Raw genomic sequence first — 14,540 nt, forward strand, 5'->3', positions numbered from 1 at the left:
TGTGTCTTGGAGTGTTTCTCCTTGGATTTATCTTTTATGGGACTCTCTGTGCTTCCTGAACTTAATTAACTATTTCCTTTCCCATATTAGGGAAGTTTTCAACTATAATCTCTTTAAATATTATCTCAGTACCTTTCTTTTTCTCTTCTTCTTCTGGAACCCCTATAATTCAAATGTTGGTGCATTTAATGTTGTCCCAGAGGTCTCTGAGACTGTCCTCAGTTCTGTTCATTCTTTTTTCTTTATTCTGCTCTGCAGTAGTTATTTCCACATTTTATCTTCCAGGTCACTTATCTGTTCTTCTGCCTCAGTTTTTCTGCTATTGATCCCATCTAGAGTATTTTTAATTTCATTTATTGTGTTGTTCATTGTTGTTTTTTTCATCTTTAGTTCTTCTAGGTCCTTGTTAAATGTTTCTTGCATTTTGTCTATTCTATTTCCAAGATTTGGGATCATCTTTACTATCATTATTCTGAATTCTTTTTCAGGTAGACTGCCTATTTCCTCCTCATTTGTTAGGTCTAGTGGGTTTTTATCTTGCTCCTTCATCTGCTGTGTGTTTTTCTGTGTTCTCATTTTGCTTATCTTACTGTGTTTGGGGTCTCCTTTTTGCAGGCTGCAGGTTCGTAGTTTCCGTTGTTTTTGGTGTCTGTCCCCAGTGGCTAAGGTTGGTTCAGTGGGTTGTGTAGGCTTCCTGGTGGAGGGGACTAGTGCCTGTGTTCTGGTGGATGAGGCTGGATCTTGTCTTTCTGGTGGGCAGGTCCATGTCTGGTGGTGTGTTTTGGGGTGTCTGTGGCCTTATGATTTTAGGAAGCCTCTGTGCTAATGGATGGGGTTTTGTTCCTGTCTTGCTAGTTGTTTGGCATGGGGTGTCTAGCACTGGAGCTTGCTGGTCATTGAGTGAAGCTGGGTCTTGGCGTTCAGATGGAGATCTCTGGGAGACGATTTTGCCGTTTGATATTACGTGGAGCTGGGAGGTCTCTTGTGGACCAGTGTCCTGAAGTTGGCTCTCCCACCTCAGTGGCACAGCCCTGATGGCTGGCTGGATCACCAAGAGCCTGTCCTCCACACGGCTTTCGCGCCACCCTAGTCTCGAAGCTCCCGCCCCTGTTCCTCAGGCCAGGACTGTATGGGAGCAGAAAAGACCTTTAAATGGTCCCACTATGAATCTTATGATCCCATTCCATTTGTGCAAACAAATCAAAGGGGTGGTGAGGTATCTCCAACTCAAGTACCTTTTTCTACTGGTCTATCTTTCTTCAAGGAGACTCCGAGCAAGAAAGTCAGTCTTACTTTTTCACGATTTATCCCCCTCTCCATTTTTTTTTTTTTGTTGTTGTACTACTGCTTCAGGAAAGGGGTAGAGCAAAATTTCCCAGATGCTGTGATGCTCGAAAAGTATCTCATGTTCTATGTAGTAGAAGAAACACACACATGTGTATGTATACAGTAGTCCCCCCTCATCTGAGGTTTTAATTTCCATGATTTTAGTTACCTGTGCTCAACCATAGTCAGAAAATATTAAATGGAAAATTCCAGAAGTAAACAATTCATATGTTTTTAGTTGTGCACCATTCTGTGTAGCCTGACGTAATCTCGCATCATCTCTCTCTGCCCCACCTGGGACGTGAGTCGTTCCTTTGTCTGGCATATCCTGCCCATTAGTCACTTAGTAACTGTTTTGGTTATCAGACTGACTATGTCAGTACACAGTGTGGTGTTCAACTAACCCTTATTTTATTTAATAATGGTCCCAAATCACAAGAGTAGTGATGCTGGCATTTTGGATCTACCACAGATGTAAAGTGCATCTTTTAAGTGAAAGATGAAAGTTCTAGACTTAATAGGGAAGGGGGGGAAAATCGTATGCTGAGGTTGCTAAGATCTATGGTAAGGAGGAATTTTCTGTGAAATTGTGAAAAAGGATAAAGAAAATAGTGCTATTTTTACCATAGCACCTCAAACTGCAAAAATTATGCGTACCGTGCGTGTTTAGTTAAGATGGAAAAGACATTACAGATTTAAGGTATTCTGAGAGAAAGATCACATTCACATAACTTTTATTACAGTATAGTTATAACTGTTCCATTTTATTATTATTGTTAATCTCTTACTGTGCCTAATTCATAAATTAAACTTTTTCACAGGTATGTATGTATGTATATGAAAAAACAGTCTATATAGGATTTGGCACTATCCAAGGTTTCAGGCGTCTACAGGGGTCTGGGAACACATGCCCCGTGGATAAGGGGGGACTACTGTATATCTCGCATGAATGAAAGTTCCGAGTCAAATTTAGACATTCAAATAAACACTTTCCACAGTGTCCACTTTGGGGAGCTATACACTTAACCTAATTATTCTTGTTATAAGTACTTCAAACTGTTCCAGAAATCATCTTCTGCAACTACATTCAATACAAATCCAGGAACCAAACACAAAAAATCTATTTCATTCTTATACTTCGGTTCGACCCCAAATTCCAACTGCATAATGACTAGGCTTTCAAAACTCTTAAATACATTTCAATTCTAATGACTCAGGACAGAATGCCAACTGCTACACAGATAAGGAAGACCAATATAAAAAATATTTGGCTTACTGTGACTTCTGAGTAAGACTTAAACTCAAAGATATTTTAATTGTGCTCCTAAGAGTATTTTCTGTTCTGAACTTTATGGAAAGTATCTTCATTATCAACTAACTTTCTATTGAAGACTACACACGTGGCAATGACTTAAGACCATGTCACAATTCTTCGGTTCCACAAGGAGGGATGGGGCTTTGGGGGTTCTCAGAATGGAAGCAAAATGGCTATATCACTGCATGAAAGAGGCAAGGAGGGAATGCAGATTTATACTGGCTGAATGGAAATATTTAAACAGAGGTACTACTCTTTTTAATTCCTACATGGTTCACATATTACCAAATACTTCCATTCTTTATGCTTCTTTTGGTAAATGTTACTTTTCAGTTTCCTAAACTGAAATTGGGGCATTTCTGGCAATTCTTGGATCTTTGAAGGGCCAAGTACATTGTGAAAGCAATAAAGAACTATAAAGCTGGAGAGCACACCAAAGGTTCCCTGAACCTATCCCTACTTTCTAATGAATATTTATACCATGTGTGTTACAACAAGGTTATCACCAAGGAAACATCACTACATTTCAGACAAGCACTTCTCAGGAAGAATTCATCTCTCTGTGAACTTCTAGAGCACCTTAAAGGCACCTACGGCATATCTCACATACTGCAGCCACAGACTGTGATTATGCCTGTATGTGCTTTCTTTATTTAACTAAACTGGGGACAAAGACAATATCTAACCTCTTTTTTACTTCCCTACATATTTGATGCAATACCTTGAGAGGGAAAGGTATTCATTTAAAGTTTACTAAATGAATGAATAAAGGAAATCAAAGCCACAGACTACATCACGAAGTTGAGCAGCCTAATGGGCCCAAAATATCAGAAATCAGTACCCCTGAAACCTTTTCTGGATAAACAATTCCATATACAGCGTGCACCTTTACTCTTATGGTGGCCAACCAGCAAGGCATCTTCTTAAAATACACAATCAAAATCTGAGAAATCTATAAATGTCCCAATTATGTGCATCACTGAGAAGGACCTAAGTCTTTCCCCACAGATCAAATGATATTTTTCTTTTAGTTTTTCTACTATGGAAGCTTCTTCTCTTAAGAGGGGAAAACAAGTAGCCATAAAGTCATGTTTATGTCAGTAAGATGAACATAGAACTTGGGGTCAGAAGCAATACACTAGTTTTTCTGAGAGGCCGCCCAGTGGGGGCCCTTCCAAGTCTACTGGCAGAAATAACGGTTACACCCAAGCCTGAGTTTCTGACATGGAATGTACATATCTTCACCCCCACAAAAGACAATCCTCCTTTAAAATGAAACTTGGGAAGCCACTTGAGGTAAACAGTGTAAAAATAATACACCATTCCTTAGAAACGTCCCTCCTCCCAGGGGGTATATAGGAACTTAGAGAGGAGAATTTACCATTTATCTAGCTGAAATATATCTATTCATAAGCCACCCTGAGTTTGCCTATATATTTTAACACTTACCAGACTGTATCTTATTGGTTTAGTAATTGTCTCTTCCCACTGGAATATGAATTTGAATGTGGAGACAGGCTTATTTTCATTTCAGCATTTCTAAGGTCTAGCACAGAGTTCAAGAACATTTGTTGAATGAAGTTCTGAATAAATCAGTGCACCTTCACAGTAAACACAAACTGACATGGTAATTTAAATAAGTAACACTATGGCCTGATACAGTTGGTAACTTCTTCCAAGATCATTTTAACCATCACCTATTTAAAATCATTCATCCATAGAGTCTTAAGAGTGGGTCTGATAATTCTGAGTTAGTTTAAAATGAGATTAGAGTTACACCCTACTGCTTATAAAACGTCTAGTACATGCTGGACACTATACTAACTCTAGTTAGTACAAATAACTCTTGCAGTTGGCATCATTATCCCAAATTTATAGATGAGGAAACTGAGCCTCTAAACAAATGGATCAAAGTGGCAGATCAAGGGCCAGAATTGGGATTAAAACTGTGGTTTACTGGGCTCCATAATCTTTCCACTGTGCTTGGCTACTAACCTTGGCTGTCAATATAATGAGATAAGAATGAACAAAAGTGAGATGAGGAGTGTAACAAATGGGCCAAAAGAGTGATAAGAATCACATTTGGTTCTTTTGTCCCAACAGGCGGGGGCGGGGGGGTGGGGGGGTGGGGGGGTAGAAAAGGCACACATGCCTCCTCCAAAATGCACACATGACCTATGATTAAGCAGTTCTATGAGAGAAAGAAGTGGATTATTAATCAAAGTAAGACTGTAGAGCAAAACACCCTGGAAAATGTTCAAAGAAAAAGTGATCAGTAAGAACTGGCCATTAAAGGAAGTGTGATTTTAAAATGTCCTTCGCAGTTGCCCTTTTACTCCAATACAGTAAGATATACACCCCAACATTCATGGACTTATTCCTATCATTTTAGAATCACACACTGGTTAAAAATTAAGAACCTGAAGAAACATTAGAGATTACCTAACCATTATACAAGTGGGAAGATGGAGATCAGAGAAATTAAATAATTTCCTCAAGGTCACTGAAAAATGTATAGCTATATACAATGGTATACTACTACACAGCCATAAAAAAGAATGGATTTTTGCCATTTGCAATAATATGGATGAACTTGGAAGATATTACGCTAAGTGAAGTAAGTCCAACAGAGAAAGACAAATACTGTATGATATCGCTTATATGTGGAATCTAAGAAAATAAAACCAACTAGTGAATATAACAAAACAGAAAGAGACTCACAGATAAAAAGAACAAACTAGTGGTCACCAGTGGGTAGAAAGAAGGAGGGAGGGGCAAGATAGGGTCAGGGGATTAAGAGGGACAAACTACTATGTATAAAATAAATAAGTTACAAGGATATATTATACAACAGAGGGAATATAGCCAATATTTTTTAGTAATTATAAATGGAACATAACCTTTAAAAATTGTGAATCACTGCTAAACAGCTGAAACATATAATATTGTGCATCATCTATGCCTCAGTTTTTTAAAAAAAGGAAAAAATGTATAGTTAGATCATTAAATTATACTCTTACATATATTATTTACAGATATTTTTAAATTAAGGATGTAGTTTTTCCACTTATGGCTTTGTGATCTGGGGCTCTTTAAGGCACTTCTTTTTTGCAACTATCTTCTCTAGAAGAACACTTGGAGAATTTCTTGTTAACCCCATTTCAGAAGAGACATCCAGAGTATCTCCAAAAATTCTGTATGAAAAAGCTGAGGAGTATGTTTCCCTGTGACTGAAGCTAGCTCTAGATTTGGACCCAAAAAGGATAATTGGCAGCGGGGGGTGGGTGCAGTGCTAGTTCTCTTACATGCCAAATATACGCAGAGAAGACTTACTGGCGACATGAAGAGGCCACTTTGCTTTTTCCTAGATGACACGTATACCACAAAACTATATATATGTAAATATGATAGCAGAGACATTTTTAAAAAGACCTTTTTTAAAATTGAAAACTGTTAAATAAGAGGGTAGGATGTGTGAGTCATTTTGAATATCAGTGCTACGACCAGTCCAGTTAGTTACCAGATAGCCTGAGAGCTGCCATATGTTCCTATGGCAGGTGTGCATGAAGGGTGTGAAAAGCCACACAAAACGAAAACTTTTTTGAAGAGATTCCTGGACTAGGGATGGAAATGCAAGCTCGCCCCCTTGAGACAAGAGGAAGGAAACACAGAAAATAATCAAACTACAGGGAGAATTCAAGATTTTAACCAGAAATAGTCCAACACTGCCCTTACCACAACCTTGAAGAAACAAATATTAATATTGTTGTAAAAATAACTAAGAATGGAAATTCAGTTAATTTAACGTTTGGCTGTGTCGGGTTTTTTTAAAATAAATTTATTTATTTATCTGTTTATTTTTGGCAGCGCTGGGTCCTCGTTGCCGCACGCAGGCTTTCTCTAGTTGGCGGCGAGCGGGGACTACTGTTCATTGGGGTGCGCAGGCTTCTCATTGCAGTGGCTTCTCTTGTTGTGGAGCATGGGCTCTAGGTGCTCGCGCTTCAGTAGTCGTGGCTTGCGGGCTCTAGAGCACAGGCTCAGTAGTCGTGGCGCTGAGGTTTAGTTGCTCTGCGGCATGTGGGATCTTCCCGGACCAGGGCTCGAACCCGTGTCGCCTGCACTGGCAAGCGGATTCTTAACCACTGTGCCAACAGGGAAGCCCTATGTAGTTATTTTTTTTAAAAGGGAGCATGGTTCTGATTGGGGAGTGTGTGTTAAATGAAGAGTAGACTTTCCCAGTAACCTAATACTCAACATATGGGATTTTATAGTTGTGCTTGAACATATTTGTTCTTGAGTGTTTGGCTGCTAGGACCATGGGCATCCTGACAAGATATACCTGGCTTATTGAATTAACTCCTCCATATGGCTAATGAGCTTCTGCAATGATCATCTGGAAAAGGAACTATTACAGAAATACCTTAATGAACAGATACCCCAGGGAAGCAAGCTCCTTCCTAATGAACTTGGCCACGTGTTGAAAAGATTCACAGAGGACATGGAGTATGCTGGTTTGCAGCACTGGGTCAGGGAAGTAGGAGTCAGAATTCCTTCCTGGTCACCATGGAGCATATTCTCAAGGTGAATGGTCCCAGAAAGCTTTCTGTTCTGGACTCAAGTATTGAATGTCACCTCTACACCCAGTCATATCATTCTTTAGGAAATAAATGGCAGGTTTGGAAAATATTAGTAATTGTACATCAAAAGCAAACTCTCTGGACAAATACCATCTTGATGGTACTTAGCTACAGCTAAACAAATTATAATAAGAACATGAGACTTATTTTAAAGTGAATCAGCTTAGATCCTAAAACAGCCAAAGGAATTTCTCCAACTATCACTGAAAGCACGAGGGTATAATGCAATGGTTTTAGAATCTTAGGGTGTGTATGCATCATTCAGGGGTACTTGTTTAAAATGCAAAAACCCATCCAAGTGAACTGAATTCCCCAGAAGTATACCCTCAGGATGACTTTTCTGGAAACCACAGTATAGCAGAGACATTACGGACACAGAAATGAGGTTCTAGTCTAGCATACAGAATTAACTAGCTGTAAAATGAGGCAAGTCGCTTAACTTTCCAGAAATCATTTTTTTCCTCCTATAAAGCAAAGGTATTAGACTTCAGATAATCTTTAAGCTTCACTCAAATTCTAAGGGTCTCAGAAGTAAAACAAGCACCATGTCTCCCAACTTAAATTAACATTTGATGCTATTCCTGAAGCTTTTATAACAATGTTCAAGAAGCAGAACCTGAGGCTTGATTGTTTTAGGAACCACAATATGCCACCGGTTACTTAAATTACTTAAATTAAAAAGGATATTGGAATCTAAAGTTATAAAACTAATTAATAATAATAATGCTAAGTGGTACTTACTGCATGTCAGGCTCTAAGTACTTGATATATATTAACTCACTGAGGGGAAAAAAAGGACTACAAGAGGTAATCTGAGAACCTTGAAACCAGGAATGTATATAAGAAGGGATAATGTTGAATATTAAATTGTAACTAGTATTAAGGCTTTGGCAATACTTAATAACAACCATGACTACTAAATGCTGATGAGGGCTTCCCTGGTGGCGCAGTGGTTGAGAGTCTGCCTGCCGACGCAGGGGACGTGGGTTCGAGCCCCAGTCCGGGAAGATCCCACATGCCGTGGAGCGACTGGGCCCGTGAGCTATGGCCGCTGAGCCTGCGCGTCCGGAGCCTGTGCTCCGCAACGGGAGAGGCCACAACAGTGAGAGGCCTGCTTACCACAAAAAAAAAAGAAAGAAAAATGCTGATGAAATGACTAATGGGAATGGACCATATTGTGTATAAAACCTGGCCTCTGGAATTGTGAACAGTTTTCGATTCAGTGAAGAAATATCCGTTAGGACCACATATCATGTATTGAGACACCTGTAGCATTTAACACACGCATGCGTTTTCTCTGAGGATATAAGCAAGCACTATTCTTGATACTGCCTAATTCCTTTATGAACCTATGCTTTAGGTTTTCAAGACAGTAGCAAAGCGTAAGATACACAGTTTTTTCCCGTTTTACATTTGGAAGAGGATGATTCAGTGAAACAATGAGTCAATGAAGCAATGACTGGCTTCTTCCCAAGGCCAGCAAAGAGACTGACCATGTGTCTGAAAGATCGAATTAAATAATGCTAAACAAATGCCACTCCACCCTCGACTACAATCACAAGCTCAAGTAACCCTTTACAGACTGCAAACCCAGACTCCAGAAGGTTAAGGCTAGAAGACGAATAGAGTAAGGAAGCTGAGCCCTGGAGAGACTAAGTCAAAAAGCAAATTCAGGAGAAACACAGAATCGGAACTCTCCACCTTCCTATGTGCAGGTTAGTAACCAGAGCTTTCACGGCAAGATGAAACAATTTAGAAAAGAAAAAAATTCTACTTGCTTTCTCTTTCTTTTCATCCACTGAAGCACAAGTATCCTCTAGGTCAGGAGCCCACAAACTACCACCACTAGGCCACCGCTTGTTTTTGTACAGCCCGTAAAAAAACACCCTGAGTAGATTTTACATTTCTTAATGATTGAAAAAAATTCAAAAAATTAAATTACTTCATGATATGAAATTCAAATTTCTATAAAGTTTTATTGGAACACAGTCACACTCTTGTTTACAGGCAGCCTGTGGCTGCTTTCACACTATAACATCAAAGTTGATCAGTTGTTACAGAAACTGTAGTCCCACATACCCTAAAATATTTACTCTCTGTCCTTTACCAAAAACGTTTGGGAACTTCTCAATGAATATAGCATGTGGAAAGTTAAATGGGATAAAAAGAGAAAATGGGGCATTGGAAAGATCAAATTGTGTGTCCATGCTTTCTCCTTTCAATCCATAGCAAGTAAGGCAAGGCTGGCAGAGCAACAGGGAGGGGAGGTCAGTGGTCAGATTTCACGTCACTTTGAGAACGCCGTGAACACAAAACCCTCCACTGTGTAGACCTGAAAATCCTCATAAACTAAAAATTCCATTAACGTATGCTTTCTCTAACTACGCTAAGTGAAGGCAGACACAAAGCACAGATAACCCCTAGCAACAGACAAATTACATGATTCTCACATATTGATGCTCCTTAGAATATACCCACAGTCACAGAGCCTGGGGTTAAGTGGCAGGGAGGAAAGTACCCCACTGGGCAAGTCCTAGGTTAGAACCAAACTACAAGCTCCCATTCTAGCAGGCTCTGACCTTGAGCTAGCCGTGTGACTCTCTGAGGGTGTAATTCTTTTATCTGTAAAATGAGGCTTGATGACCAACCAGAGGAATATTACCTATCTCAACTCCTAAAACTGGAGGAAAAATGAGAAGAGGAAAGAGACGAGGAGAGGAGGTACTTTCTTTTAAAAATACAGTGTTTTGTTTTCTTTTTTATAGTAGTCAAGATACTGTCAGGACAGAGATATCCTCATGGGAAAGCAAAAGGTCTATGGCCAAGCATCAGGCTGCACTCCAGAACACTAATTAGCAAGACTTCAGATGGAAGACTAAGAAACAGAGGCATTTGAATTCAAGGATGTGAGTTTGTTCCTTTCCATTTTTAGGGGCTCCTGGAAACAAAGACACATGTACCCATGCAGGGTGTGTTCTCTTTTCTTTCCCCAGGGGCGAAAGCAATATTTGTCTGTATAGTGCCTGCTGTACAAGTAGCCAACCAGGCATTAGTCATGGATACTATCTGTAATAAGGGGTGGGTGAAAACAGTCAGCACCTCCCTACCACTGTACTCCAAAAAAATGAAGCTTGTTTATCACAGTCCATACACTTGAAACATTTTGGGAGGGTATAGTTCTGTTTATGTACTGGGGTAACTTTATGAAAAAATACTTAGCCCTCTGAAGAGCAAACACAGTGCACCCTCAAGTCTAGACAAGGAAGGTTCATTGTCCGACGGGCAATATGATTTAGGCCAGTAACTCGATTTTTCAGCTTCCAAAAGGTGTTCTTTTTTTTAAGACAAGTGTGGAATCTAAAGCTTAGAACCCTGTTTCTCTCAACAAGTTTAAGTTCTCTGTTTTACAAGTTAATAGCTTTAAACAAGAAGAACAATAATCTCAAGACCCTGAAGAAAACCATTTCTGAAAACTTAGTTAAGTATTAAATATAAAATTACCATATGGGTCAGCACACCCATTACTAAGTATATGAAAACATATGTCCACACAAACTTATACACAAATGTTCAGAGCAGTTATTATTCACAATAGTGAAAAAGTAGAAATAATCCAAATGCACAACATGTAGTATATCCATACAACAGGATATTACTTGGCAATAAAAAGAAATGAAATACTGATCAATGTTACAGCATGGATGAACCTTGAAACGTTACACTAAGTGAAAGAAACCAGTCACCGAAGGCCACATATTCTATAATTGCATTTATATGAAGTTCCGGAACGGGCAAACCCATAGAGACAGAAAGGAGATTAGTGACCGTTAGCTGAGGAGGGTGGTAGTGAACTGCTAATGAACATGGGGTTTCTTTTCAGCATGATGACAACGTTACAAAATTAGACGGCAGTGACAGTTTTAAGACTTTGTAAATATATTAAAAACTACTAAGCTGCGCACTTTACTTGAATGAGTGAATTTTACGGTTATGTGAACTATGTCTCAATAGAGCTATTATGAAAACCTAGTGAATTTTTTTTCCATCATTAAAAATGACATACTTCATATTTTAGTCAGTATTGAGCTTTAAGTTAAAATCTCATTTTTGCTATCAGTTTCTATATAAAGAAAGAAGAGTCAGGTTTAAGAAGGGTTAATAGATCCCTTTTTCTGGTAATTCCCATCTTGTGACATGTTAAACCTCATGACAAATTGGAAAGTCTTGTGCTCACAGGAAAAGCATTTTTCATTATTATCTCCAAGGGATCCCTGCAGGAGGGTCCATTCTAAAACTATGCTATGCAAAAGCTTCACTGCAACATGTCCACATTTGTATATGAGGGAACAAGGGAGAAAGGGAAAAAAATCCTACTGTGAATCAAAAAAAATCCCCCAAGCAAGGCCATAAATCAGACACAACAGAGCAGCCTAAACACACTTTGTGCTCATACAGACTTACCGCCTGGGTCTTCGGGCCTTGTTTCACCTCCGGCGTAGAAGCTACGTTTCCTACAGCCACCTCTTCAGAAACTGAACTCTCCTTGGTATTACTCAGAAAATCCATTTCATCTTCAGCTTTCGTGTCTGGCATTTCTGAAGAGAACAAGGTGGTTACAAAGTACATTTGGAAAAATTGATTCCTGGGCCTTACTATTTACACAACATGCTCCAGGTTTCATGTGTTTTGTTTGCCTTTCCCTTTGTGTTAAATAGAAAGTATTATTTTGAAGCTGGTGTCATTTCTGACCCTGTGCTGAGCTAGTCCCTCATCACCTGGTTATATGGTTTTCTCCTGCTTCTGTGTGGGTTTGTAGCTAAGGTAAGATCCAGTTCAATGTCCACTGAACTTCCATCTTCACTACTGACTTTTTCATGACAATTTGACGAGTGTGGTGCTGTCTTGCACATGGAAAAGAAAACTGACAAGCTTTAAGGGAACAGATTAATAGCTAAAGCTAGTAGTCCATCCTGACCATTATCAAAGAGGCAAGAGATGTATCTGTACAGGACAAAAAGGAAAGAGCTACTGAGAATGAGATAAAGCCTTTGGGAAGAGTCTTTCTTTAAAAACATACTACATACACTCACCTACCCATCACAGCAATTGATAAGACTGAACTATTCTTAATAAATTAGTTTTTGTTTTAACTTTTATTTCTTCCCAAACCAAAACATAATTACACACTATCAACAGCAATTCCTTTTCTGAAGAAAAAGTTTTTTCATGTTTTCTTTAGAATTATGCTCAACAGACCAAACAGTAGTGGTTTTGTTACATGACTACCATATGGTCAAGCTAATACAGGAAGGAAGTGATAAAATGATGCCTGAGGCAAATTTAGGCTTCAACACTTCTTTAAAGGGGACTGATGGTTGAACAGTCAAAATTCACCTTGATAATCCAAACACAAATGGAACTATCAACTCGATTTCATTTGGAAGATTTTCTGTGGTTGTTATTAATCTAGTCACACTACTACTCTGGCAGAGAAAAATCTTCCCTACACCAGAGGGCAGAGGCTCCTTTCACCAAAGAATAAATTATATTATATTGTATTATGTATTTTATAATTATATAAATAAAATATATTAAGATTTTATTCTAATAGCACACTGTGAGAGTGTATACCTTTATACACTGTGACGTATAAAGGTCTACTTTAGATTTAGGAAAGTGACATTCCTATAAATGAACAGTTGTAAGTCTCCTTTCTTTGCCCTAATTTTTTAATTACATAATCTTACTAGCAATTAAAAAAATGGGCAAACACGTTTCCTTGCCCAAAGAACCAAAATCTTTCTTACATTTCATAAAATGTGATTAAAGTTAAAAAAAAAACAACTGACTAAGCAACCCCCTTAAAAGTATTCCTTGATCAAAACATTTCTGACTAAGATAGGGTTGTTTTTGGTTTTTTTTTGGGGGGGGGGGCTGTTGATGATTTTTATTTTATTTATTTGGGGATGTGATTTCTGACACATCCTTACTATCCTACATCCATCAACTGAAAATATGTATCTTGGCAAGTAGCAACCAGTTCCAGCGGTAAACAGAGATTAGTGAGACCTGTGGGGTGTTGGCAGCCCCCTCGGGACTGGCCTGGCTCAGTTATGCACAACTAACTTCCCAAAGCACTGCGGCCAATGCTCCTGATGTGTAAAGGGCTACGTCCCCTCACCCTAACTGGAAGTTTTGTGTTTTCCTCATCTCAATTTCTACTTGGCTTTGTCAACAGCAGTATATAAAAACAAAAGCCAATGCCATGTGGCTCCTTCCAAATCAGCAGTTAAACTGATGTCTCCTCACTTATAAAACAGTATGGTTAAATTCATAAATGGCAGTGTAAACTTCCTAGAAAATACCCTTTGGTCTGAGATCACACTCAGGTGCTTTTTCTCCAGGGCAACGTGACCAGGGACTTTCCCCAAATCCTGGCTATTTTCTGAAAAAAGCACCAATTTCTTCATCACTGGTTACTTCTCTCTGTCCTTTGAGGCCATGAGCATGGAGCACATATGACTCCTCTGGAGAGCAGAATAAGTAACTGCACACACACACACACACACACACCCCGAAATCCCAAGCGCAGAGACACAGTTGAAACTTGATTTTCATCTCATTTTCCTTCCTAAAGCCTTAAAATCTTAAACATAATTTCTTAGCACCTTTACTATCTTTGTGTGCTATTAAAAATCAAAGTCTGGAAAAAAAAAATCAAAGTCGGCTTGGTTTCTATCTTTTCTCATAAGGTACTATAGACACAAACCTTACATAGTTTGTACTTGCTTGGATTAAATTCTGACTACTGAGCCAGAAAGAGAAATAATTCCAGCCCATGTGGCCAAAGACGCAGCACCCAAATGAAAACAACATAGGCAGGCATCAGCTTACAGCCACTCCCGTTCTTCTAAAATGTCAACCTGCCAGGGCCCCCAAAATAGACTTGCTGTTGTGCCTTCTTTTAAAAATTACAGACCTTCTCATTGAAATTCTGAGACTGTTAGTGATAGAAATTTGTTGGCTGCTAACAATCCAAGACACTTTAATAAAACAAAAAGTGTGAAATCACCAAAAATACTATCTCAGGTTTCTTAAACCCCTCAACTGGAAAAATAGATTATAAATGGTTAAACACCCTCTATCAGGGAAAATGACCACTGTGTTTAAATTGCTCTTTTTCTAAAGCCACTTCTCTCCTTATTCTATTTGTTCATTTCTATTCATGCCCCACCCCCCAATTCTTAACACCTACTACAGTA

The 14,540-nt window shown here is 38.9% G+C and overlaps 1 protein-coding gene across 10 annotated transcripts in view; it reads right to left on the minus strand.

Annotated features, from left to right (window-relative positions):
• AKAP13 (A-kinase anchoring protein 13) overlaps positions 1-14,540 on the minus strand; it is a 340,842-nt gene that overhangs the window by 140,567 nt on the left and 185,735 nt on the right. For all 10 annotated transcript variants that reach the window (XM_079914830.1, XM_079914822.1, XM_079914829.1 and 7 more), the window contains exon 8: positions 11,740-11,873. In XM_079914830.1, coding sequence (XP_079770956.1) covers positions 11,740-11,873 — 134 coding nt within the window. The remainder of the gene's footprint in view (positions 1-11,739; positions 11,874-14,540) is intronic.

This window comes from Stenella coeruleoalba (genome assembly GCF_951394435.1).
Source record: "Stenella coeruleoalba genome assembly, chromosome: 2".
In the NCBI taxonomy this organism is placed as follows: Eukaryota; Metazoa; Chordata; class Mammalia; order Artiodactyla; family Delphinidae; genus Stenella; species Stenella coeruleoalba.